The sequence below is a fragment of the Ornithodoros turicata genome, chromosome 3, assembly GCF_037126465.1.
Source record: "Ornithodoros turicata isolate Travis chromosome 3, ASM3712646v1, whole genome shotgun sequence".
In the NCBI taxonomy this organism is placed as follows: domain Eukaryota; kingdom Metazoa; phylum Arthropoda; class Arachnida; order Ixodida; family Argasidae; genus Ornithodoros; species Ornithodoros turicata.
Window position 1 is genome coordinate 105,644,916 of NC_088203.1, and position 24,518 is coordinate 105,669,433.

The 24,518-nt window shown below is 45.5% G+C and overlaps 1 protein-coding gene across 1 annotated transcript; it reads left to right on the forward strand.

Annotated features, from left to right (window-relative positions):
- The first annotated feature begins 2,873 nt into the window (after nucleotides 1-2,873).
- On the forward strand, nucleotides 2,874-23,371 carry LOC135389098 (uncharacterized). The gene is made up of 24 exons (XM_064619070.1): nucleotides 2,874-3,038; nucleotides 3,523-3,648; nucleotides 4,915-4,978; nucleotides 5,089-5,180; nucleotides 5,567-5,699; nucleotides 5,778-5,862; nucleotides 6,301-6,341; nucleotides 6,419-6,599; nucleotides 7,053-7,146; nucleotides 7,223-7,346; nucleotides 7,430-7,525; nucleotides 8,736-8,783; nucleotides 9,263-9,568; nucleotides 10,394-10,553; nucleotides 12,878-13,124; nucleotides 14,014-14,392; nucleotides 15,576-15,893; nucleotides 16,942-17,256; nucleotides 17,967-18,263; nucleotides 19,781-19,981; nucleotides 20,035-20,178; nucleotides 20,236-20,570; nucleotides 21,529-21,742; nucleotides 22,572-23,371. Exons 2-24 carry the CDS (start codon nucleotides 3,527-3,529, stop codon nucleotides 23,127-23,129), a joined length of 4,554 nt encoding a protein of 1,517 aa, XP_064475140.1. The 5' UTR covers nucleotides 2,874-3,038; nucleotides 3,523-3,526; the 3' UTR covers nucleotides 23,130-23,371.
- Nucleotides 23,372-24,518: the final 1,147 nt, after the last annotated feature.

Consider the following 24,518-nt stretch of genomic DNA (forward strand, 5'->3'; position numbering starts at 1 on the left):
AACCAATTCACGGACCCCCCCCCCCCCACACACACACACACACACACAAATATACCGGGATACACGCTGTGTACACTGCATTGCAGACCGCGTTTAATATGCGCGACAGGGTATAACAAGGAACGAAATTACATTTGTGCAAACATAAACATGGTCAAGTGACTGTCTCAGACTGTCTCTGACAACTCTCAAGATTGATAATACCAAACAGAGGTATAATCTATAGTGCCACCATCGCTGCAAGAGGTCCGCAGGCTGCCAATTATAAATGCGCTAAACACAGGAACACTCTCAGTCAGTTCAAACTCGAAGCGAAACGATATGGGGCACTGTATTTCCCATGCAGCCAGCGCATAACCAGCAACCTTGTCAGCTGCTGCGTGCTTTCGATACAGCTTCAGAAACGATTCCGGACTGGTTTCTTCTTCTTGTTTGTATGTGTATGACGTGGACAAACGTGCATTTCAGGACTTTTCTATCAGAAATTAGGAGCTAGCCGTTGAAGCATGCTTGTAGCAATTTCGGAACTTCTGGGTGTTTGGAAATCGGGCAGCATGTACGAGCGCGTGTTTGTGGGGACGAAAATCCTCACTGAAATGTGAGAGACGGTCGCGGACCCCCACGGACACTCTCGCGGACCCCCAGAGGTCCGCGGACCACACTTTGGGAAACACTGCCCTAGGTCACAAACGTTTCTGTTTCTGCGGTTCCCGTGGCGCCATCTATCGTCCGAGCTGAGTTTTCGGCGCAGACCACAGGAATTTCCGAGCGGGTAGCCAAATAATGCTATCCCATAAAAAAACACATTGAATAGTGCAGATTTTGTGCTACTTCATGCACACTTTGGACTGCTCTTTCTGTTGCAAAAAATGCTGAACATGGGTTGATGAGTAAATATGGCCTTCTGTGAACGAATTCCACCAAAATTTTCTTGATCCGCCTGAAGGGTTCGCGTTCAAGAGACCCAGAAAGGTAGCTAGGATTTGTGCATGGCGCCTATGTTCTGCGTCACCTAGTGGGAAAACAGCGTGCCCTAGGACAGAAATATTTTACACGTATCCTATTCACGTGGGAACGTCGCAAAGAAAAAAAAAATTGATGAAATTGATGTCTGAAATCCTTGATGGTCGAGCCACCGACTTTTGGCATGGAATGACTCAAAATCGTTGCAATTGGCTGATATCTTGGCTGGCCGCGGCGATTGGCTGACTTTTTCATGTCTACGTACGGAAGAGTAAGCTTAGGTCGCGTTGGTTTTTGGCGAGCTGACGACAAGCCGCGATATGGTTTAAGTTCTAAGTAAGTTAAGTTAAGTTTAAGTTTTTCGTTTGATACTAATATTTCTACGAATTTAACTAGTTTTTGTCTTGGCTGGGTCAGTGTTAATTATGTGTATCTGTGTCTTTAGTACTCGACGTGCTAACGGCGATGACCGGAAATCATTTCGAACTCTATTTCGGAAAGCGCATTTACATACATCTACGTCAGGAGTTTTCTATCTTTAAAACTTAGTGCTAGTTACTTCGTGGTGGTCGCAATAGCTTGCTTTGTACTTTAAACACAATGTACTCGAACTCACCGCACTCAGTTTGATGTAGCTTAACGGCTTCTAAAGATGCAGCGCCAAGAGAACTCCGAAGTGATTCAAGAACAGACGAGCGCTGTCGTCTGCGAGTAACCGCAAAAGCAAGCGGGCAAGCCACAAAAGCTGTCGTCTGCAGAAAACCGCCTCGCAAGCCCCCTCAATCTCAAGGTTCCGTTGTGGGTGTTGATGAAAATAAACAGTATCAGTCAGATTTATTTGCTAAATAAGGTATAATGTAGATAAACCTTCGGGACCACGCATTCCGAAGTCATGTCCCCAAATCCAGTGGCGCTGGCGCGTCACCACGGGGGAGGGGGTTCAAACTTCAAACCCCCCTGAAATCGTACCTGAGGTAGCGCACTTGGGAGAGGGAAACTAAAGGGAATCCTCGTCCCCCATCTTGCTTCGTCCAGCCCAAGATCCAGCAAGCCGGGTCTCCTGGGCTCCCTGTGAGCCCTGTGTTTCTCTCTCGGCCCAGTGGGCAGTCACCACAACGCTCCTCCTTCGAACCTTGTCAACGCCTTGTGATTGTGTGACTGTGTGTGTGACTTTTCAGTTTTAGATTTGTATTTTAGTTCAGTTTTTCATTTCCTTTTCTTTTCTTCTTTTTCTTTCTTCTTTTCCTTTTCTTCTCTTCCTTTTCTTTCTTCTTTTCCTTTTCTTCTCTTCTTTCTCTTTCTTCTTTTCCTTTTCTTTTCTTCTTTTTCTTTCTTCTTTTCCTTTCCTTCTCTTCTTTTTCTTTCTTCTTTTCCTTTCTTCTCTTCTCTCTCTTTCTTCTTTTCCTTTTCTTTTCATTTCTTCTCCTTTCCTTTTCCTTTGCCCTTTGTTCTTCTCCTTTTCTTCCCGTTTCTTTTCTTATTTTTCTTTTCTTCCCCTTTTCTCCTTCTTTCTTCCCCTTTTCTTTTCTTATTTTTCTTTCCTTCCCCTTCCCTTTTTGTTTGGAATAGCAAGCCGACCCTCGTCTGGCTGACCTTTCCTTTCTTTTTCTTAATAAACATATTCCCCCCCCCCCCCCCCCCCCCCCAGCAATTCAGCCTTCATCCCCTTCCCCTTCATCTTGAAAAGCCCGCCATGCCGGTCTAGAATCTGAGCTAGAGATAGAGAGGGGAGGGGGAGCGCATGCTAACGTCGTTTCGCATATTTATTCCTGATGCGCATTTCTTTCAGTCCCGGTAAAAGATTTATTTATTTATTTTCTGTAATATAGGGCACAGTTTTTCATGTTTTCAAATATAGTAGACAGAAAGCGAGAAAAAATGAGGCGCCACCTTTGGCGCACACGGGCAATGCCTGTTATCGTGTTGTTGTTCATGGACGCGGAATAACCAGAAGAACGCATGCTCGGCCGTTGTATGCTTTGTACTTGAACATCGTGTGGATTCACTTTTTTCGCATTTAGTATCCTATGAATACGAAATCATCCTACATGTCAGCCGTCTCCAACCTCCTCTTGGTAAGATTTTCGATGGCACCCGCTTGTCTTCTATTACATGAACGATTGCGATCTAGTAAACACGTGTTTGACAGTTCCGAGCGACTTTATGAACTGCTTCCACAGTATCCCTGAAGCACGAGCTACTCCAAAAGTGTCATATACAAAAGTCTGCAGATCATTCGCGAATGTTGCGTTTGCAATTTTCAATATCGAGCTAACTTTTAAAGCCTCCTCAAAATGAAATTCATGGTGAGACGAAATTTTTAAAACTCATAGAGCACTCGACAGCGTCCGCTCGTAATGGAATGAGCGTTCTCCCTGCTTCTTTGGTTAACTTGCTTTGGTTAACTTGGAAATATGCTCATTTTCTTCTGGTTTCTGTGAGCTGCTTCTGGTTTTCCAGCTTTAATGAGAAACTTGGTGAATATTATCAAACGTATTGAGTAATGACAAAATGGGGAATGAGATGGTACAATTTTACAATCAAATAAACTATTTTCAGCGTAATGCAGGAAGACCTAGACGCATGGGACCCACTGCGTGAGGAATATAACTCTGTTTCCTTCAATTGTTACACTTCTGGGCCAGGAGCCAACCTTCCTCTTGAAAACCTACCTCCTTTTTCAAAGTACAGTATCACTTCCTTGCAGTCATTGTTCTTTATTGGGGGGGGGGAAGGATGCTCAACTTCTGCACACATGTAACAGGGGTACACACACTCTTTGGGATGATCGGGTTCAATAATGTGCCCTTTACGCGGTGGAATAAGTATGTCCCAGTGGCTGCAAAGCATTTTACGCTTGCAAAACCTCACTGAACATGTGTCGTGTCGTAATATTGGGTGATTCATAAAAAAGAAAAGTTGTTTTTCTTCATGTTGCTAGAGTGCTACAGAAACAGAAGGAAGAGACACCGCAAGTAACTACTAATAAGGACATCGCTAGCAGCTATGTATTGTCTCTCAAATGTAGGGTACCTTCCGAAGGTTATTTTGCTTTACACTGAATGCCAAAAATCTCCATCCCCGTTTTGAAGGAGCATGATGGACATGTTCGTTCCGTGTTCCCGGCCTTTCATTGGAGCACTGTTCTCTCAACGCTGTCTTCGAATGGGCTGCACTTTATGAACTAGTGTGAACCATGCCATTTACCCTGTTCAATTCGGCAGAGTCATTGCACTGCACCATTCAGTTGGAAAAGGTGCCATATTAGGTAGGCCACTCCTCGCTCCTTGAGTCAATTAATTGAATTGATCTCCTTTAGTCAATTAATTCAATAAGAAGCAGGTGTCTGTGACAGATCATTCATGACCTGTACTTTTCTATTTGATTGATATTTAACATATTTCGCATGAGGGCAACACACCTCATGGTTTGCACTGTTTGCCAGAGCAGCTTTTAATGAACCAAAGGCAGCTACTGTTGATTTTGTTTGCAGTGCAGTTTTGGTCTTCGGTTCAGCTGCGCATTCGCCACTCGTACGCGCAGCATAATGCTCTGTTTCATCTACAGAAAGAAAGATTCTATATGTTAAATTTTATGCTGTGCGTGACACACAAGATGTTGCAAACTGAAATACGCACCATGTGGTTCGACCATAACTGTCACGAGATACTCTGCGTTTGAGATGCAATACGTCGCTGCTTTTTATTAAAATGAGTCGAGAAACATAATCATCTTCACATGAAGGACCCTATAGTCAGCTTGAGGAGTCATGATCAAGTCATGGAAGACAATCGCTTCTTCGTCTTATGACTGCTAAACACAACACACACGCAAGCCATAACAATGCTGCACAGCAGGGACATAGTACACAAGCGTCTGTATGGATTGAGCCAAGGAAGTACTTGCTTCCTTTGGAGCTTGAATGTGTCCATTTGTTGCGTTCTCTCATAGGCAGGCTAGACAGAGCAAATCTCGAACACTTTGTGTCAAGAACGTTCCTGTACAGCTAACAGAGGTAGGTTTTTTTTTTTTTTTTTTTTTCTTTTTTTTTTTTTTTTTTTTTTTTACTAGATACTAACATAGTGTCAACATTGTCAGACATTGCTTTTGTGAATCCTTTTGCAGGTTGGCTTGAGACACTTGTTTAATTGCTTTGGGAAAGTGCTAAGCGTTCGCAAGCTCGGTCCAAGGCGAGAGTACCCCGGAAAGACAGTAGCGTGCGTTTTCTTTCTATTTTACATTGTTGAAGCCCAGGTATGATAGCCCTGTCACAAGGACACTTTCAATCCGCATTGAGCCAATGCGGATCCGGCGCTGCAGTTAGTTACACGGGATTGAGATTGTCAAGATGGCTCGGAGACAACCATTGGCATCCTCGAACTCAGCGAATTTGAAACGTTACATTAATTCCCAAATGTCACTATACAAGCCCATGGAATTTCACGATTACGGTTTTAGCCTAGGTATGACGCACCGAGCGCTCTTGAGAAACTCGACGCGGATCGGATTCAATCTGCGTTGAAAGTGCCGTGTGACGGAGGTATTACACATTGGGAAAAGAGGTCTGCTTTTTCCTCCACACTTATGTGGTGCGTGTACACAGGTTTGTCGACTACGGTACAACAGCGGAGGCATTAGATGCCATTCAGATGCTCTGTGATAAAGCACCCTTCCATCTGAAAGTCAATATAGCCATGTCACTTCAAGAAAGACGCAAGATCGAACAGAGACAGAAGGTGACTTGCACTTTGCAGAGAGTATAACTTGTCTTAAGCATTCTGTGTGCTCAAGCAATGGAGAAACTGGTTTTCCAGGACGAGATGGATGGCATCTATAAACAAATACAGCAGGCAAAGGCTGCTATTGAGCCAACACGTGCCACTCAGAAACCTGGAATTGGTAAGCCCTACTACCTACACTAGCACTACCTACAGCGCTATGTAGTAAGTTATGTACAACACATTATACTTACAGCCTAACCTTTTGGGAGATAAATGCTTTTCACAAATTAGGTTGTAAAAAATAGGGTTCGATTTACGATGTCAGCGTGAAGTTAGGTGCTACTTGTGCACTTGGGTGATATTTGGTAAGAAATATAAAGCTTTCGACTAACACGTTGCATAGGGTCACGTTCATAATTCTCATATATTGAAAAATGCGTGCGCGCTCGTTCAGTTCTATAGCCTACAGTGTAGCGCAGTGCCTGAGTATTGGCTGTTCATTATATGGGGTCCAAAAGTTGCACTTTCTTAACCACGTTTGTGCACCAATGTATCCGAAATTACGAAACAATCGTTACTCGTGCAGTTGTTTCATTCCACTCCTGTTGTGTTTTAGGCAGAGGAAAAGCACCGCAGCATGTATTCACGTTAAATGATGTAAGTTGAACGTTTATAGCTATACTGCTTCTAGTGTCAAGAGCCTTTTATGACAAATGCTCGACGTTTTCCTATAGCTGAAAAACATCAAGGTCACCCTTGGGCAAGGGGTTGGACAGCGTAGTGTCAAGAGCTCAGGCTCTTCTACGATATCTTCCTCTAGTGCGTCTTTCAAGACATCTTATGACTACGTTGCGGACAGTGATTCATCAGCTGGTACGGGACCACGGCGAGTTTGTTTCGTCTGTGGGAAGAAGGGTAGGTGAAAGCGTAGCATCAGTGTACCAGTTTGCTTTGCCTGAGCCACGGGTAAATCAATGCTAGATACTTGAGCTGGCACTCTGAAATATCTTCTGTGAAAAATTGAACTTGTGAACATATTCTTTCGTCCTGGCAAGCTATGTTATCATAGATCTAATCTATCTAATTATTGATAAGTTGATAAGTAAAATAAAAAAGGCTTTGCTTAAGCGCTTAATTATTTTTAATGAGCATCCTTTGCATTTTGAATACTTTGTGGCAGTGGTTCCTAACTGGCGTCAAGCTCATCATGCATTCTACAATGGTGCATACACTGCAGTGTAGTGCTGTGTCAGCTCTGCTTCTAGAGTGCAGTTCTTAGTCTCGGATAGAGGGGCTGGCTTAGAGTCCTCGCTGATATTCACCGCAGGATTATTTTTGTCACTTATACGCGTGTGTTTCTGTCTCCAGCTGATCTCAGATGCTCCGTTTGCAAGGTTGTCTACTGTTCCCGCGAGTGTCAAGTGAAAGATTGGCCCGAGCATCTCAAAGAATGCCTGAAAAAGTTAGTGCCATTTGACTGCAATATTGGAGCCCAGTGCAATTTGAACGAGTGACTCATTTTCTGTTTCACTTGCCAGGGTGGGGCAAAAAAGAACTGGAAAATTGGAGAATTTGTCCGATTCAGACACAATAAGTAAGGGAGACCATGTACAGAGCAATGGTGTACCGCGGGCTCCTTCACCAAAGAGTACTCAAGGCGGGGTGAGAGAGGTTTCGAGAAGTTGGCCAAGAGTTAATGTTCATACCTCTCCATTCCCGACTCAGGAGCTGAACTTTCTTTTCAGCAACCTGTGAAGTCTCCTCAGAAGCCTCTATCTGCCTTAACGCAGCATCTGGCACAGAAAGCAAAGTCTGAAAAGACCAGCCCACCTCCCCCCAAGGTAAACGTTCCTGTCGTCTTTTTTTTTTTTTTTTTTTTTTTCAATTGGGTTGCGGAGTTGCCACTCAGGAGTTGGAATGATTCCGGAATCATTCTAGATTTAGCAGAGCCCGGAACGGAATTGGAATGGAATGGCGGAAACTGTCCTAGGAATTGGAATGGAATGGTGGAAACTGTCCTAGGAATTAGAATGGAATGGCGGAAACTGTCCTAGGAATTAGAATGGAATGGTGGAAACTCTCCTAGGAATTAGAATGGAATGGTGGAAACTGTCCTAGGAATTGGAATGGAATGGTGGAAACTGTCCTAGGAATTGGAATGGAATGGCGGAAACTGTCCTAGGAATTAGAATGGAATGGTGGAAACTCTCCTAGGAATTAGAATGGAATGGTGGAAACTGTCCTAGGAATTGGAATGGAATGGTCTGGGTGCCCCGGTGGCAGTTTTGGTTTCAGCGTGCTGGTTTCTGCCCTCACGCCCCTTGCACTGCACCTACGCACGGTCAAGAGTGAAATAACCTCGCCTTTGTGCTTTTTCCGTGCTTGTTAATGTCAATCTCCTCTAGCACTGCTGGACTTGGCAGTACGATTACCGGTCCTTTTCTCTTCTTAAGGGAATTAACGGAATGGAATTGGGTTGCCAAACCATTCCAGGAGTGGGAATTGATCATACCTTTTCATTCCAAGGAATTGAAAGGAATGGAATTACCACAAATCTCCATTCCTCAGAATGGAGTTGGAATGGAATGGAATGGGTAACCCCATTTTTAAGAATCCTCCACTCTCGGAAAGGGCATATCGGAGAGTGGGGGAATGTTGTGACCTAGTGTGGTCTCCTGGCATGTGACTTGTGACATACAGTGGTGCAGCTCAAGCAGTAGTGAGCTGAGAAGAAGGAAGCAAAGAGGAAAGGCCAGCGTCCCGCGAGGATCGTGTCGGCTGTCCACGTGTGCTTTCTCTTACTGTCTTTGTAAATTGGATCGCACAGTGACAATGCACTGCTCAGCAAAAACGTTTTCCATGGTGACTCCTTGTGGACAGCTTGGCAGATGAGACAGGGTTTTGAGCCGCGTTAAACGTCACCCCCATTGCTCCTTTAGGGTGATACCTCTGGGCCATGTCCATGTTGTTTTGTGTGAGAGATCACACAGTGTGATGTGATGCTGTGATTGAGTTCCTATAGAAGCGCAATTGTTTTTGCAACTCAACCAGGTAGTGAAGCTGGACGAGGTGAAACTTCCTCCTGGAGAAAAGGTTGAGGTAAGGGCACTGCGCTTCCTCTTACGTCCACAAAGTGACAGTCCAGAGCCGAGCCAATGGTAAAAAATTGATGCCCCAGGTATCTACATAATGCCCAAAATCGCTATGCAATCTTCTTGCATTGAATTATCAGCCAGCAGTCATCCTTTTGTACGTCACCATCGGCAGCTTTGGTTTCTTGAAGATTTACAAATTGCAATTCTCACAGTTCTTGGTTGACTCTATTCTAGGTCTTCACTCTGCGACATCCTCAAGATGTCTGCTAGTGCCTGTATCAGTACGTGGCAGGTTTCTCCTGTTTATTTCAAAAACTGTCAGGGGTTTCTTTAACAAGGTTTTGCTTACATCACAACCCAGACCCAGACAGCTCTTGACTGTCCCTTTAATGCTACTGTTGCAATAAAAAACTGGACCGATAATACAGTTCATTGCAACCGAGCTTAACTGAACTGATTTTTTAAGCGTAATTTTGTTTGAAGGTCACCATCTGCCATGCTGCTTGCTTGGATGACATATACCTCCAGCTGATTTCCTCTCAAGCAGCATTGGGAGAAATGCATCACAGGCTTCAGGGCTTGTGCAAGGAGGACTCGGGTTATGAGCCCAAAGAGGGAGACGTATGTGCAGCTGTTTTCAGCGGCGAATGGTACCGGGCCTGCGTAATACAAGTCTTATCGACCCCTGGTGGCTGTCGAGTGTACTTCTTGGACTATGGCAACGACAGTACGGTTGCATTAGCAGACATGTGTGCTCTCCCACTAAAGTGCACAGATCTCCCAATACAGGTGAGGGTTATTCCCATTCATATTAGAATATGTCTGCAATACCGCAAAGGAAAGGACGTTCCGCGAAAGCAGGTGGGGGGGAACATCCGTTCACTACACTTCGGAAGCACTGATTTCATCCATAGTCGCGTCTACGCTCACATACGCACTGCATGATTAGGGAGTGATTTTTTCGGGTTAAACCCGACTCCGCCCGGTTATTCCCCCCCGAACTGACCTCCGACCGGTTCGGGTTAAACCTGATTTCTCCCCACCAGTTCCAATAATTCCAATCACTATGAAATCCTCATGTGACGTTTCCACTGAAGACTAACAAAGGTCGCCACATGTAATACATGTAACAGTGGGTCACTTACGTTCCCAGCAATACACCAATTTTTGTCAACACTGTCTATGCCTTCAGGGATTACCGCTGGAAGATCACGATCACGCCAAAAAAGGAAAACGACAACAATAAAAGAACAAAAAAGAGAGATTGCGAAAGGACTTGATAGACAAGAGGAGAAACAAAAACACCCGATAACACCCGAAGCCACAATTATCACCCGAATTACAGATTCAAAAATAGCGCCCGATTTTTTTACCCCCCGAATCTGAGAAAGCTATTTAACCCGAAAAAGTCACTCCCTATGCATGATGTACGTCTGCCCTTGTAATTTGCATCGAGAAATCTTTTTCTCGTGCGACAGGAATGTTAGCTTTTGGCCAAACTTAAGAACATCGAGGAGTTGCTTTTTAATTGAAACACGTCTCGTTAAGAAGGAAGAGGGTGTCTGAGGACTGTTCTATGGTTCGTGGTGATAATGGGGTGCTCCCTTTCGGCAGGCTGTGCATTGTAGGTTACACGACATTCGGCCTAAAGATGGGGCAGATAAACAGATCTTAGAGGAACTGTCTCGGCTTCTTTCAACTGGCCTGCCACTCGTTGCGAAACTGGTGAAGATGTCTGATGACGAAAGGCACGAGGTGGAACTCTTCTCTAATGGTGAGCTCACAGAATTTCTACCTTGCAAGCACAGACTGCAGTTGCTAACGACATTGGTCTGACAGTTTGGGGATAAAACTCCAGTCTGTCTAATACTTGTACTTACCATACTTAACCTATTCTAACACACCTGAATTTTCGCGCGTACTTTGCGTACAATGCGCAAGAGATCTAATGGTGTCCCATAACTATGGCCGCCCCCGGTTTTCTGCTGCGGCAAAAATTCCGTGGCGCGGACTCATAAATTCCACGATTTTCCTCGGCAAGGAGTCGACAGCTGCTTGAAACTGGAAATGCTCCCTTTCCTCGGATAATGTGGGGACAAAAAATATTTTAGCAAATTACAGACTGTTGTAGTGCAGTTGCACTGTTGTAGCACTGTTGTAGCGCAGCATTAAATGACATTTTCTGTTCTCCTCTGACAGTGAATGCAGTCTGTTGCCTACAATCATTTTATACCTGCTGAAAGACCTTTCAGCATCTACAGAGTTTGTAGGAATTGGCAAATACTTGACCGCAATAGATGCTAAATTCGGAGCAAGCACCCTCGTTCCGTTTCAAAACCCGATCATGTCAAGATTTGTCAAAAGATTCAGAGATGTTCAGATTCAGATTCAAAAGATGTCAAGAAAAGATATGTCAAAAGATTTCTCTCTTGAGGAGGTAAACTGATCTGCTCAGACGCTAATGGAGCCAAGTCACGGTCTTCAGGTCCTCGACTGTCTGCAGATAAAGTAGCTATTCCGCCAGGAAGTTTGAACCTTTCTGTTTCTGTCACTGGAATGTTCTTGAATTCAGAGAGTTCATGTAGCAGCGACTTGATCTGTAGTGGGTTCAAGGCCCCCATGCTTTTGAAGAACTGCCAGCTCTCACTCTTTTCAAGGATCTCTTGCGCTTTCTGAGCTGCCTGCTGCCATGCCCCTTTTCAGCTTTTCTCCCTCATGGATAGCATTTTCCTCTTCTACACCTTCCTGCCTCATTAGGGCAACATAATTCTCCAGCAGTGCGGCTTTCAGATAGTCCCATAGGGCAAACATGGCGTTGAACACCTTGTGGGAAGCAACTTGCTGACCCTCAGCTGCCCGCAGTAGACTTGCAGCCTTTTTGCCAAATATTGCTATGCAAAGGGTAGAATACTGAAGCTCTTGCCGAGATGAGCACAAGAGTGCACTGGACTCCTTGAATACCCCAGCTTGGGGCTTGCAATCATTTTATACCCGACAAGCTGAGGGTCTGGATCCGCCCATGCCTGGCAGGGAATGATCGAGAAGGGACTCCGTGCATTGTCAAGGTTCGGGCGTCAGTCCTAGCATGCACAACATAGATGGCTCGCGATAGTTCACGGGGCGCTGATTGCCCTTGACGTTGATGTCGTTACCCTTGTTATCAACAAAAAGCGTGGCAAAATGTATTGGGAAAATTCAGCATGAGGTACATGGATATACTTAGTTCAGGTCACGTGCACAGCACTGTTGTCAACATAAGTTCTGTCAGTTCTTCGCAATGGCATGGGCACAGGTTTTGGCCAAAACACAACGGCAGTGGAGTGCCGTACCAGCCTGTGATCTGCCCGGGACCTCGCACTGACGCTACACAGGCCACGCTCGCTAATTGGTCCAGAGAAATGTTGTCTGGTACTCATCTGTCGTCTGCTACTGAGCTGTCTGGGGTTCTGAAATAGCATTGCTCCTGGCTCAGTCGTAATTGGTCGCTCCTTCTATCCCCAATTCTCTGCAAAGAACCATCTTTTATGTTTATCTAGAATAACCTGGGATGACCTGTCGCAGCCCCTTTAACGTACTGCTGTACTTATAATGTACTGTTAGGGATGCTGTTCTCTGAAATCGCCTGTCAGTAGTCCCACAATCCATATTACCCCTCTAGCAACTGAATTGTGCCAGTATTGTATTTGAAGGTGGACCATATGCTGCACATCTTAATGACTCAAAAGAAATAGTCCTGCAACACCTGGGGATTTTAAATGGGATAAACCGCAAATTGCTGATTTCAGACGACCGTGTCCTCGACAGTACATCTGTACTCAACGTACGGATACTCTGTCTAGCGCTGACATCGTATTACTCAGAGCTTCAGACATTCTCATTGGTTCCTCTGAGCACATGACCTCTTCCATGGCAACCTCACTGGCGGAGATGGCGTCATGATATCGCAATTTTCACGAGAGTCCATTACCTACTCAGCTTTATGAAACTTGAAATGCAGATAACCATCTTTATCTTGCATAACTTGCGAGCAAATTATCGCAGACCCTTTATCCAGTTAGCACCTAGTGCGTCTCATTACAGACTCGCATCATTTTGCAGAAGGACAAAGTTTTTCTGCCCTCCTGAAGGCCAAGGGTCTCATCAATACGCCCCAGAAGTCTCAGACTAAAATGGAGGAGGTAGCGTCGATCCTAGACCAGAGTCCAGTGGGGACGAAGTTGGAGTTGCACGTTATTGTCCGTGCAGCTGACTGTGCCTGGTGTACAGCATTAGATAAGGAAATGCAGGAGATAGAGAACGAACTGAATGCGACCTGCCCTCTCGTTGCTGGGAGTGTCCGGAAAAGGTAATATTATTCATTGAGTGAGTCACAGACGATACAGCCATACCAGCTGTAACCGATACCAGCTTTTAATTTTTGTTTCCGTTATTGTTTCGTATTGTTTCCTTGTAATAAGCGATTGTGCTTCTTTGCTGGAAATTCGTGTGTCACGCCTGCCATTGGTTGGGTACACTTGATGCGCATGTGCCATACCTAGAGATGCGAAGCCCCGAAAAAATAACGGAAATTTTTTTGGGGAAGCCAGTGTTCTTCTGTTTTTTTCCCATCGTTTTTGGAAAAGTAGCTTAAAATTTCCAGGTGACAAGATTCAAAGATGTAAATTTTCATGCCTTCAATGCGTCCAACCCACCAACAGTGCCTTAGGTGCCTCTAATCTGCCAACAACCACCAACTTAGTGCTCCGTCTTGCCGCTCAAAGCAATCGCCATCGCATTCACATAATGTCTGAGTTCTGGTCGGAGTGGACGGATTGTTCTAATATACCTATCCTTGAGTAGACAGCAGTCTCATGGGATGTTCTGCTCTGCATTTATGCCTAGATGGTGAACACTACTAAAGCTTCTAGCTCATTGTATGCTGTGGTTTTGCCGACAATGCTTCAAATCAGCAGTAACCACATTTATTTCCTTTTTTTTTTTTTTTTCAAATTTTTCGGGAAAAAAACACAAAAAACGTTGTATTCTTTTGTTGTTTTTTTTTTCAAGAGATTCAAAATTTCCAGAAATTTTGCATCTCTAGCCATACCAAGTTTAACCGTATATGTTCAATACTTTTCCACCACCCTCGCCACACTTGTTGCCTGTCACGTGCTCACAAAAACAGCATTGCGAAGTTCTGATTTTCTTCTTAGTAATCAGTTGTGGTTTCTGATCACGTCATTTGCGTACCACAGCTTTCCCGTAGGAGAGTTTGTTGCCTCGCAGTCCCTGGAAGATGGCTGCTGGTACCGTGCCTGCGTTATCCGTGCAAGCCCTACAGAACGCTGGGTACGGTACTTGGACTACGGCAACGACGAGGTGAACACCGCGGTCGTGCCTCTCGACCTCGAGCAGAAGCGTATGGTACCTCGCGCTGTTCGCCTTTCTGGACCCGTCATTGCCTCTCTGAAAGTGGGCGATGTTGTTTTTGCAAAGATAATGCACAATGCAGAGGGGAAAGTCACAGCAGATATAATAGATGGAAAAAATGAAGCAGCAAGACTTGGCACATGCAAGTTGGACCAGTGGCACTTTGGGACAGATTGCTTCAGAGGCCCAGGCGAGTTGCGTGAGGTGAGTGCTTTCAATCAGGGAAGGATAACGGACGTATTTTTCGTTGCCGTTTCTGTTCTCGTTAATAGTATATTTTCGTTTCCGTTACTGTTTGAGGGAAGGATAACGGATGTATTTTTGTTAATGCTATGTTTTCGTTTCCGTTATCCGTTTCTGATACCAGCTTTTAATTTTTGTTTCTGTTATTGTTTCCGGTAAGTGAACGGCTGTTACAGAGCTGCGGGAGGACAGCCCGTCTGGCTCTGTCAGCACCCTGTTTTTCCCAAGTGCTGCTTCGGTGTCACGAGTTCACAGTACACCAATAATTTTACGTCGTTGAGATGCGCACGTCTTCCTAGATTTCGTAAAGAAATGTAGGAACATGTCTTCATTCAGTCATCAATTGAGTCATCAACATACAAAAAAAAAATGAAAAGTCACTAAAATGTCATCGCACAGCAGTAATAGCCATTACCAGAATTCAATACCGGATGACAATTTTCGTTTCCGTTTCTGTTTCCGGTAATCGAGGACAGTGGCATGCGCTTCGCTTCCGTTAACGCTGCCATCTCCAATTTTGGTAATATGCAATTTCTGTTTCCGTTACCGTTACCCTTCCCTGCTTTCAATTTCTATCCCCGTGATTCTCAAGTTCTGCTGCTCGACGGAACACGTGATCTTGTTGGCGTGACTTCTAGGAAGAATACTACTTTTACCCTGGCAGTATGTGTGCATTTGTGTATGAAGTGAGCTTTACAATAGCTGTCTGAAAGGTTGGGTCACAGGCTTGCACAAAGAAATAAACATGCAACGTAACCAGTTATGTTGATGGCACGTATAAGCATGTGCTTGCCATACAAGCCATGGTGAGGAAGAATGTGTGCCTCTTTTCAGCATTACATGAGCCTGTCTCATAGTAGCTTACCAGGTCTACGTTGGAAACATGCTGATGCCTTGTAAGGCATGCCCTCATTAGCTCAAGCAGTAACATCAGGTAGCCGCTGATTAGCTTAGAAAAGAAGCGACCTTAGATTGCGCAGCCTTTCCCTTTGTTCCTTTTGCTCGATCTTCAGATAATTCAGAATGATGTTGCTGTACTTCCAGGGTTGAGCTAATATGGCATTTGCCGTACTTTTACTGTCGAAGCGAAAAGGTTTCTTCAGAGGTAATTGCTAGCTTATCTTGCGTGCTCTTCTTTTTCCAGGATGGAGTCAGAAATGGACCTCGTCCTTCATCAGCAACACCCCCCGCACAGGAGTCTTTCCGAGCTGAGGAACTTGTGCCTAAAGTGATTCACATCCCCGTGCGAGGTGTTCCAGAGAAGAAGTGCAACATGGGCTTGTCGTGGAAAACATCAGACGTCTTGTTCCTCCACCAGGAGTCCCTCATGGAAGGCCTTGCCACAATGATGGACAAACTCCACGAGTGGGCCAAGACGACAAAAGCGAGTCGCTCCCACTATGACGTGGGAGACTATGTTGCGGCATATTCTAAGGATGTGAATGCGTGGCACCGCGCACGGGTGAGACCTTGTAATCAGCATTCTCTTGGCTCAGTTGACTGGGCTTTAAGGCATACAAGGTTGTATTGTCCTATTAATGCAAAAAAAATTTAGTTTGTCACGTCTAGAACTGTATTTGTCCCGATCTTTCACCAAATTTACGTCCCGTATTGAGCGTTTTTAGGGTTCTTCATTTTCGGGTTAAACCCGATTTTTCGCGATAGTTCCCCCTCCGAGCAAGTTTTCAAGAATCCGGGTAAAACCCGAAATCGTTGCGGTCCTTCAACTTGTGGTAGTAGGTAAGCCGTGGGAAAAGTGAATCATAATATCAGCAAAGAGAGAGCTATTTGTGTCAACCTCTTTGTACTCCTTTTTTTAATCCCCTCCTGCAGGAGAAAAAAGACCAACTTTTGTGGAGCTCGGACAAGTGTTTGAATACCCCGGTCATTCACTGCCCCAGTTCCGAGCGGGAATATAAATATTATTGTTTCTCGTCCCAGTGTCACAGCAATGGATTGTTTCATATGCCTTTCTTTTCACCCGAAAATTCCCCGATGACATATCAAATACAGTCAAACTCCTTTATAGCGAACACCTTTTTAACGAAAATACCACTACAGCAAATTTTTTTTGCGGTCCCGCTGGAGCCTATAGGTCCAATAATGGACATCCTTTTTAACGAAAATACCTTTACTGCGAATTTTTTTTGCTGTCCCCTGAGCTTCGTTGTAAAGGAGTTTGACTGTAGAGATCGAAGCGCCTGATTTTTCCCAGAGTCTCGTGTGTAAATAGCACCCGATTTTAACCCCCCCAATTTTGAAAAATCATAAAACCCGAAAACAAAGAACCCTAAGCATTTTTAAGGTACAACATGATTGCATAAGTCTTCAAGCATCATAGAACAAAGCCACGAACATCTCGGTTAAGAAAATATGTCGTGGGAAGCACATGCATTTGACGTGACCCCATCTGTCTGTTGAAACTTGGGACAATTGAGCCCAACTTTGTGGACCCATAAGGGGTCAGATTTTCTCGGCACATTTCTTACTCGGGGCTTCGTTGCACGTAGGTGTTGAGTGAGAAGAATGCAGATGGTGCCTATGTGGTTCTGCTCGTGGACTTTGGCAACAGCGAGAGCATTCCTCCATCTTCACTGCGGTACCTGCCTCCCCAGTTTGCGGACTATGCCATCTTTGCGCACTGTGTGGTCCTTGACGGCGGAGTATCTCCCGAAGACCCTCGCCTGGAGCAAATGTTGAACCAAGAGCCGTTTGCAGCCGTTCAAGTGGGATGCCGCAGCGGAGTGCCCGTCGTAAAATTGGTGCGCAAGAATGGCACCTGCATAACGGATGTGCTCAGTGGAGCCGTAAAGGACGCAGCATTGGTACGGGCGTTCTCTGCAGCGTTGTTCATCTTGGAAAGTTTTTTTGAGGGATTCGGATTCGCGAATCCTCGAATCCTAGGCAGGGATTCGAGATTTGCGAATCCGAATCCCATTGAACAAACCCATCACAAAAAAATGAATCCCATGAATAAAAAAAAAACGAACAAACAAACATGGTTGGTGGATTCGAAAGATTTGATTTGCTGTTTTGGGCAATGGGATTCGGATTCGCGAATCCGAATCCCATTGGCCAAGACAGCAAATAGAATCTTTCGAATCCACCAACAATGTTTGTTTGTTTCTTTTTAAAATCTGCGCATCCAAGCCTGACTGGCCGGCGGCCCCCAGGGCGCGCCAAAACCACAACGTAAAGCTCCTATATTGGAAGTTTTAAAAGTAACACGGTTTTGCTTTGATTGTTTCTTAGTTTTATGGAGGGAATTCAGACTCCTGAGTCCATGTATTTCCTGTAGTCAACGAACATGTTAAATAAGTTAGGAAGATGTATATGATGGGTATGTCTTCCCCCGAAATTTGTTTTTTGTTAAACAAATATATCAAATTCTGCTTCAAAAACACTTTTCAGTAGAAGTGTTTTTTTTTTTAACTCTTTTCCGGAGAAAGGATTTGAAAGATTTGAGACTCGTGGATTCGGATTAAGGAAATCCTGGATTCGTCCCACCTCTAGTTTTTTTTTTTTTCTTTTCCAGTCAAAGTCTCCCAAAGCACCGATGTCTGAAACGAATCTTATCCAGTCCAAGTCTCCCAAAGCACCGACGCCTGAAGCGAGTCTTCACCAGTCCAAGTCACCCAAAGCACCGTTGCCCGAAGCCAGGCTCATTGTCCCACCATGCCCAGTCCCTGAGCAGAGCTTTCAAGCCGTAATAACGAGCACAGATGGACGACTCTACTACATTCAGCCTGTGCTACGGAGCGAGAGTCTGCTCAGAATCACGACTGCACTCCAGTCACCCCCTGCCGAAACTTTGGCATCATGTAGTCCTCAGGTAAGCAATCCACTCGTTGCTCACAATCGTATTTGACATTTTTACGGGACCTCGTAACAGCAGCAGGCTTCCGTAGCTCGTGCTGTGAGCATGCGCATATTTTTGACACTCAGCAACCATTTCGGGAGTTCAGGCAGTCTGAATTTTTACTTCAAGAGCAAACTTCACATCTTGTTTTGTGGTTTAGGAAACTCAATGTATTCAAAGGGACCGAGAAGAGATTAGCAAAAAAAAAATCTGAGTTCTTGGTGGAGAATTTCTCGGAAAGGAGGACTGTTATCAGACGTTTATCCGTTATTTGCCATGTTGCGTTCAACAAGGGCGCAGTTCATGTTCAAAAAAAGTGTCGAGCGGTTGCATGACACACCCCCTACAAGCAGCCTGATGTCACTTGCATCATTTGCTCACACTAATACCCAAAACGCATTGTCGCACACAATCTGGATCAGTCCGCAATCCGGGTCGGCGTAATGCCGCTGGGCACATCGTACCGTCCGCACTTCACGTTCGTGATCTTGGTTTTCATTTGCAGCCGTCTTGTGGAAGCTTTACACAATACCCCCAGAAGTTGAAAATTAATAGAAAACACTGGTCCAGGATGTCTACTTCAAAGAAATGCACATTAATACAAATGCGATTTCATCTGTTTCGGCGTTTGTCAATGTTGTTTTCTTTGTGCGGGCCACTGGCATTGCCGCCATCTTGCCAGCTCGGAACCGGCAGTGCGAGTAGTGAGAGGGCGAAAGGAAGCCACTGCGCCTGCGCCAACCCTCCTTGAAGTGTGTAATCATGTTCGCGAATGGGGGACAAGTATCTGCGTTGTTGATGCGCTGTCGCCGAGACTCGCTTTGTCAGCACCTGAGGGTGATCACAATCGCTGCCTAATCATGATTGTGCCCGATGTGGATCCTGCATTGGTGCGTTTTGGGTATAAGGTTGCACCAAGCCAGTCCACCAGTGAGGAAGGTGACTTACTACTACTACGTCACATGTAGTTTCACTGTTGCCACAGCAACGGTCGGGTCACAGCAATTTCCTTTTCTGGTCCGTGGTTTTTGGTTAATATGTGTTATTTTAACAAATTCTTGGTTCATGCTCCAAATGGCGAACGTATTACAGTTCCGAAATGCATCACGTATGCTTCATGGTCCCTTTAATGCCTGGAGGCATGAGTTTGAAACAATGTAGCAAATTTCTGCAGATGCGACACTGCTACTGTACAGAGTGATTTTTGTGGAGGAGCTTCCTTGCAATATCACGCTTCCACTCACATTGATGCAGTTGATGCAGCCACAGAAGTGGCCATTATTGACATAGAGCTGGACCCACTCTCCAGTAGAAGTTTTTTTTCCGTTGGCTTTTTAAACTCTTTTTTTTTTTTTTTTAAAGAAAGGATTCGAAAGATTCGAGATTCGCAGAACCTTCCTTGGATTGAGATTCGGATTCGCAAAATTCTGGATTGGTCCCATCTCTATTCAAAACCTTATCACTAACCATAGCGTCTGCATGCTTTCCAGGACTTTGTGATTGCCCGTGCTACGGACGATGGTTGCTGGTACAGGGCGCAGGTCGTCTCCCTTGCTGCCGGTGGGAAAAAAGCGGAGGTTTTGTACGTGGACTACGGCAACAGTGAAGTCGTGGACAGAGAGGCGTTGAAGCCTCTGACCTCGGCTCTGTCTCGTGAGCCAGCCTGTGCTCTTGCTGTGGAGCTTGACAGGGTACATTGTGGACCAAACGTGATGCCCGCATGTATACAACCTCCCTACTGCAGGTGCCTGCACTACCTCCGGCTGACGTCGCTGTGCTGGTGAACGAGCAAATGAAGATTGAGGTTGTGGGAGGCAATTCTGAGAAGTTGAAAGTTCGAATGACCACCAGTGATGGGGACTGCATCAATGACATTCTTGCACCACAGGTAAGAGGTGATTCTTGTCACGGACCATGACGTTTGACCTTTGCTGTTTCGACGCAGAATGCTCCTGCTGAGGAGGTGCGATTTCACATCCCCGAGGCCACACTTCCAGCAGGCCGCTCAGAAGCTGTACTTGCAGATAGGGAAGGAAACACTGTTTACCTCCATCTTACAGCAAACGTGGACCTACTGGAAAGCCTGCTGAATGAGGTTAACAGTTCCGTGCCCAGTACCATTCCGGAAGTGGTGTCGGAGGGCGATGCTGTGTCCGTGAGACCTTCGGGAGAGGGGTTGTGGCACAGGGGAACGGTGCAAAGCATTGGCGCAAGTGGTAAAGTGAAAGTACGCTTGGTTGATGCAGGCCGCGTTGAAGAGGTATCAAAGGACGAATTGAGGTGAGCTATTTCTAAGGTGGCAAATACTACTGACACTGTTATGTTCAAATTAAGTACAGTATATCTAGGGCCTGACCTTTTCGGGTTTTATTTTTGGCCAAATTCGGGGGGTAAATATCGGGTGATATTTTTCATATGAAAATTCGGGTGTATTCGGGTTAAATCCCGTTACGGCATATTCTGTCGTCAGGAATTTTGGTGTATTTGGGTGATTTTTTTGTTTTTGTTTGTTTTTGTTTTTTTTATAAAAATTTGTCTTGACATGGAACTAATGTTTAGCAATGTTATCAAACTTTATTTTAATGCACGCTTATGAGTGTGCCACGCGACCCGGATGTTTTCGGGTAGATTCGGGTTCAACCCGAATTTTACAGATTTCGTTCGGGGGGGTAAATATCGGGCGGATACGGGTTTAACCCTAAAAAGTCAGGCCCTAAGTATATCTTGGGATCCCGAAGTTGTAACAAATTATGAGAAGGACAGTTGAAGAGATCGGCACAATCTAGTCCAACTCGAGGTCATTTAGCAATTTTAGGCCTTCAGTACCCGCTGCAACCCGTGCACTCTGGTCCCCGAGCACGAGGAACCGACCCATGATTTGTAATGCTTGTCACAGCCCTTTCATCCAAACAGAGGCTGCAGGTTGCTCTGCCGTGAAGTACCCGGGTATGAATTGTGCACAACTTCCCGCAGTCTGCTCACGCTCACTCACAAGATTGACATGCTCACGTTGTACATAGCATTCATCCTGTCTGCAATTTTCTCTTTAACATAATTTGATTCGGTTATTGCTACAAATGGGAAGAGACGCGTGCTGCTTTGTGCATGCTGTATTAACATCTTTCAAAGGAAAAACACTCCAAGGCAGTGGCTTGAAGCTGGGTGACTGAAGTAGTTGCGTTTGCTGTTATGGAAGAGTGAGCAAGTGCTACAACTGGGTGCACTTTCTTCTTAACAGGTACTTGTCTGGCAAGCTGGCTACACTGCCCGCCCTAACTGTTGCTGTGTGTCTGCACGGATTGCTGGACCTTAACGATGCCATGCTCGAGCCACTGAAAGATGAGGCTGTCATGGTAGAAGCAGTGGGGAATGGTTCTCCTCCGGCTGTCAAGCTCTACAATGAAGCCGGGGAGTGCATCAACGATTCCCTGAAACGTTCTGCCGATAAAAGGGTTGGTTTGAGGCTGTTTTGTTTTGCAAGCGCACGTTGAACATATATTGCAAGTGCACTCTGTTCCAGGAGGCTTCTAACCTCCCCTGGTACAATTTATAACTTGCATAAATTATCAGTGTGCAGTAGCTTCCTCTTGGATTGCACTTTCCTGTGTGATGCAATCCTCATTGCAACTGCTACAGAATGTTGGTTCTTGCAACCTAGCAGCTTTGGGTTCAAGCTAAGAATACCATAGTGTCAATAGGAAGGGAGTTGCCTCAGGACAGAAGCCGCCGATATTTTGAACAGAGACTGTTCTTCTTCTGGGCACCGTCCTCATCATTGGCATGGTATTTAAAGGGTTAGGTGTGACGTGTTTAAAGGTTCATGCGAATTGTGGATCAACAGCCTGGCGGGAAGAAAGGGTCCGTACGGGCTTCTACGGCCGGAGTGAATAGCTGCTTTGTTCGAGTGTGGAGGGGATTATGTGAACGTAGTGATCTAGTAGTGATCGTTCACATAATCCCCTCCACACTCGAACAAAGCAGCCATTCACTCCGGCCGTAGAAGCCCGTACGGACCCTTTCTTCCCGCCGGGCTGTTGATCCACAATTCGCATGAACCTTTAAACACGTCACACCTAACCCTTTAAATACCATGCCAATGATGAGGACGGTGCCCAGAAGAACAGTCTCTGTTCGAAATATCGGCGGCTTCTGTCCTGAGGCAACTCCCTTCCTACCGGTTCGCTGGATTTCTACCCATCTATAGTTTTCAATAGTTAATTGTGTAGCGACTTTACGTGTTATTGATTTTGACACTGGTTTCTTTTTTTTTTTTTTTCAAAGGCTGCATTCCAAACAGCAACGCCACAACAAGCCAAGCTTATACCGGAACACGAGCTTCCAAAAGGTCGAACGAATGTGACGATCGTCACGGCATCATCGGAAGCCGCCGTCCTCACTGTCATGCAGACGTCGCTCGCCACTGAACTGGGTACCATGATGGCGGACCTGAACGCTGTAGTCTCGACTTTGCCGCCTGCAAGGGCCATCGTGCCTCAAACCTACATGTGTGCCAAATATGCGGCGGATGGATTGTGGTACCGTGCGCGGGTGACTGCAAAAGGAAAGTCTGGATTTGTCGTCTGCTTTGTTGACTTTGGCAACGAGGAGGAGGTGCCTGCAAACGACTTGAGAGCCCTGCCCGAAACGTTCTTGACCATCCCGCTGTTTTTGAATAAAGTTGCGGTGGCGGGAGTCAGCAAGATACACCAGGACCTCTGCAAGGACATCTTGGAAATTCCTGCATGGATTGAGGTCGTGGACCACACGAAGAATCCTCCGTGCGTCAATGTTCTCGGTGAGGACGGTGTGATTCTCAACAGTGAATTTGCCTCGTCCTAAGTATTGTGCGTGAAAGTACTTCTCAGGAACATTGGAAGGACACCAAAGGCTGCAAGTTAGCAGAACAATTGTTAAGTGTTGACCTATTATTTGATGTTTATAGTGCAGTGACTGCTGTACAAGGTTATCTTTTTTTTCTTTTTTTTTTTTCTTTTTCTCTTTCTCAATATGCCTATGTAACGAACCACTCAAAGCACAGTTAGGGTAAACAAATAAGTGTTATAAAGCTTTATCAGCTATGATTGAGTGTGAGAACATGGGGATGGTGTTACGTGCAACTAAGTGGCTGTGTATACTCAATGCCAGCGTCTGTTTGTCGAACAATGTGATGCAAGTTCACTGGCTCCTGAACAGTGAAATGCATAGATGAAGTCTGGTTCCCACCCTCCTTTTGCCGGCTTGGCTAAAGTGTCTCTCGAATTCTACAAAATTTTGCAGCATCACCTCCCCCCACAGTGCCGGAGGATTAGAATGCTGTGTGGTAGCGCTTACCATACCGTGGTGTGGCGCTATTAATTACCTTCGTGTGCATCAGCTCTGTGTTACACCTTGAGGGTTCATATTCTTATATCCATGGGCATGCATAAGTGCCCACGCTGAAGAACATATCAGGGGTCCTTGATCCAGTCGTGCTCTAGAAATCTCGACTCACTCAGGGAGATGAGAATGAGTGGGGCCTACGTCACGCAGACCCGTAACATGCACAGTTTAGTTCTTGACCTTCGTATTATTAATTTGGGTGATTGATGGTGCAAGACGTTTTATAGTAGTTTTCGATAAGTCTTCCCTTTATGTGCTTCGTTATTCTATCTTTGACGGAGCACAAGGCAGACCTTGCGGGGGCTATGAACTCTACCAAGCTAGACTGTGTCTGCTCCAAACGGCGATTTTAACTTGTTGGCCGAGACACCTTTTGTATAGATGAACCTGATAGGTCCGTATCTTCACTACATATAGCACGCTGCTAACCAACCATCATCCCCAATGACAACGTTCACGCTCCTGATTTGCGATAAGTTTTTGCGTCAAGTGCGCCATTTTCTGTACCTACACGATTCCCTCTGCCATTAGAACCGGTCATTATGATGAACACCATTTGCGTCTCCGAATACGCGGCCGAAGCAGGATTTGTAGCGTTTACCGCAACCAACAAGGGAGTGACTTTCCGTACATGTGCGACCTATAGGGTGAAAACCGCGCGCGTGATACGCGGAGCGACCCATATGATCGCGTGGATATGAGGCGTTGCGTGGACGCGAGTAACTGGGGTCCCTGGGTAGTGCTACTTTTGCTCAATTTGCGTGAAATGCGGGCGGTTTTCAGTTCGACTGGCTACTGCGTATGCGCCGCTCTTGGGAAATTCAGAACCCCCTTTGACGCGACAGAAAA